This window comes from Crocuta crocuta, unplaced genomic scaffold (assembly GCF_008692635.1).
Source record: "Crocuta crocuta isolate KB4526 unplaced genomic scaffold, BGI_CrCroc_1.0 scaffold139, whole genome shotgun sequence".
Lineage (NCBI taxonomy): Eukaryota > Metazoa > Chordata > Mammalia > Carnivora > Hyaenidae > Crocuta > Crocuta crocuta.
The window spans coordinates 10281177-10282979 of record NW_027533258.1 but is presented as its reverse complement, the minus strand read 5'-3'; the positions used below and the strand labels follow the sequence as shown (position 1 = coordinate 10282979).

General features: G+C 65.5%; 1 protein-coding gene across 2 annotated transcripts in view; it reads right to left on the bottom strand.

The window, feature by feature from the left end:
* Positions 1-6: 6 nt before the first annotated feature.
* The window catches only part of DLG4 (discs large MAGUK scaffold protein 4), a 12721-nt gene continuing 10924 nt past the window's right edge, over positions 7-1803 (bottom strand). For both annotated transcript variants that reach the window (XM_077746567.1, XM_077746566.1), the window contains exons 17-19: positions 1381-1490; positions 845-936; positions 7-695 (exon numbers count right to left, since the gene is read on the bottom strand). In XM_077746567.1, the coding sequence (XP_077602693.1) occupies positions 589-695; positions 845-936; positions 1381-1490 (309 nt within the window). In that variant the 3' untranslated portion in view covers positions 7-588. The remainder of the gene's footprint in view (positions 696-844; positions 937-1380; positions 1491-1803) is intronic.

Below are 1803 nucleotides of genomic sequence, written 5' to 3'. Positions count from 1 at the left end.
CCTTCCACTCATGCAAACCGGCAAAGAAAAAAAGGTGGGGGGCATGTGGAAGGCAGGGGGCCCACAGGAGAGCCCCCCACTAATCCCCCCCAAAAAACCACCTTTGAGAAGAAAAAAAATGGGAAAAACTAAATGCGAAACCAAGGGACATGGGGAGTCATGACGGGGACAGGGGTGACCCCAGGCCTGGCCTCAGGGGAGAGAGGAGGCCTGTGGCCCTGCGTCCCTGCAGCGGGGCGCTCCTCGAGGGGCCCTCACTTCTGGAATGTGTGTGGGAGGAGAGGGGGGAGGGCAGGCGGCCCCCAGTGGGTCTGTGTGTGCGTCGGGGGCGGGCAGGGGCTAGGGTCCTACGGAGCACGGCTCGGGCTCGGACCGGGAGCCTGGCCCCTCCCCAGACCCCAGGTTCCTGGGGTGCGGGGGTACATGCAGGGGAGTGTCCCCCCTCCAGGGCTGGATCCGGTTAGAAAGGAAATAAATAAGAAGGGACGGGAGGGAGGCGAGGGGGTGCGCAGGGCTTGGGCAATTCAGTCCAGACCAAGGGCCCGGGTGCGGGAGAGAGGGCGAGTCCAGGCCACACCAGGGCAGGAGTCAGAGTCTCTCTCGGGCCGGGACCCAGATGTAGGGGCCTGAGAGGTCCTCAATGACACGCTTCACCTTGTGGTAGATCTCCTCAAAGCTGTCGCCCTCCACGATGGCTGGGGGGGGGGAGGGGAGGGGGGGGAGGCCAGAGCAAGGGGCCTCTTCCTCTAACTGTCCAAGCTCCACCCAGGCAGGGTCCCCCTTTCTCTACCACCCGCCGGGCGCGCCTGGGCGCCCGGGACGTGAGCGAGGGCCGCCGCCTCACCTGAGAAGCACTCCGTGAATTCCTGCTCCAGCTTGGTGGCTCTGTCGAAGGCTTTGCGAGCTTGTTCCTCTGTGATCCGCTTATTAATCTCTCTGTGGAGAGCGAGGGAGACGCAGATCTGAGCGTGGGTCCCGCCCCGCCTTTCACCTCCTCCATCCAGGCAAGTTCAGTGGCAACCAATATTTTCTGATTCGGAGCACGCAGCAAAAGGCACAATCCCCCGTGTCTTCTCCAGGGCCACAAANGCCCCCCGCCCCCCAATCCCACCCCAGCCACGTGTGGCCACTCCAGGGACCTCTCCAGAGCCTCATCCTTCCGGCCTTCAGCCCGAGCCAAGGGACTGACTCTAACTCCCAGCGGCCCGGAGGCCCCGCTGGGCCAGCAGGTGCGCGCCCCAGGGGCTGCTGGGAGTTGTAGTCTGGCCCCTGCCCGAGGCCCCTCGAGGGCTGCTGTCCAAGGTCCTGAGGGGAGAGCTGGACAGAGGCCCAGGGCCACAGGTGCGGGGGCGCGGAGGGGAGGCCCCAGACCATACTCACAGCACATTCTCCAGGGAGCGGGGGCGGATGAAGATGGCGATGGGGTGCAGGTGGGCCGCCTGCAGCCGCCGCACGGCATTGGCCGAGACGTCGAGGATGCAGTGCTTCCCCTGGGGGCGGGCAGGGCAGGCGGACGGGGACCGGCAGGTGGCGGGAAAGGGGGACGGGGGCGGCGGGACAGGACACGGTGAGTGGAAAGGTGGGGGATGGGAGGGTGGCCAAAGGGAAGTGACACGGATGTCAGAAGACACATGGCCAGAGAGTCAAGGTGGGAAGGGGGTGAGGACAGAGTTAAAGACAGAGAGAGAGAGAGGGGGAGGGGGAGAGAGAGCGCAAGGGAAGGAGCCAGCACAGGACGAGGGGGTTGGGGGTAATGAGGGAGGGGTGAGGAACGGGCAGGAAGGGGACCCGAAAGACGGGGCA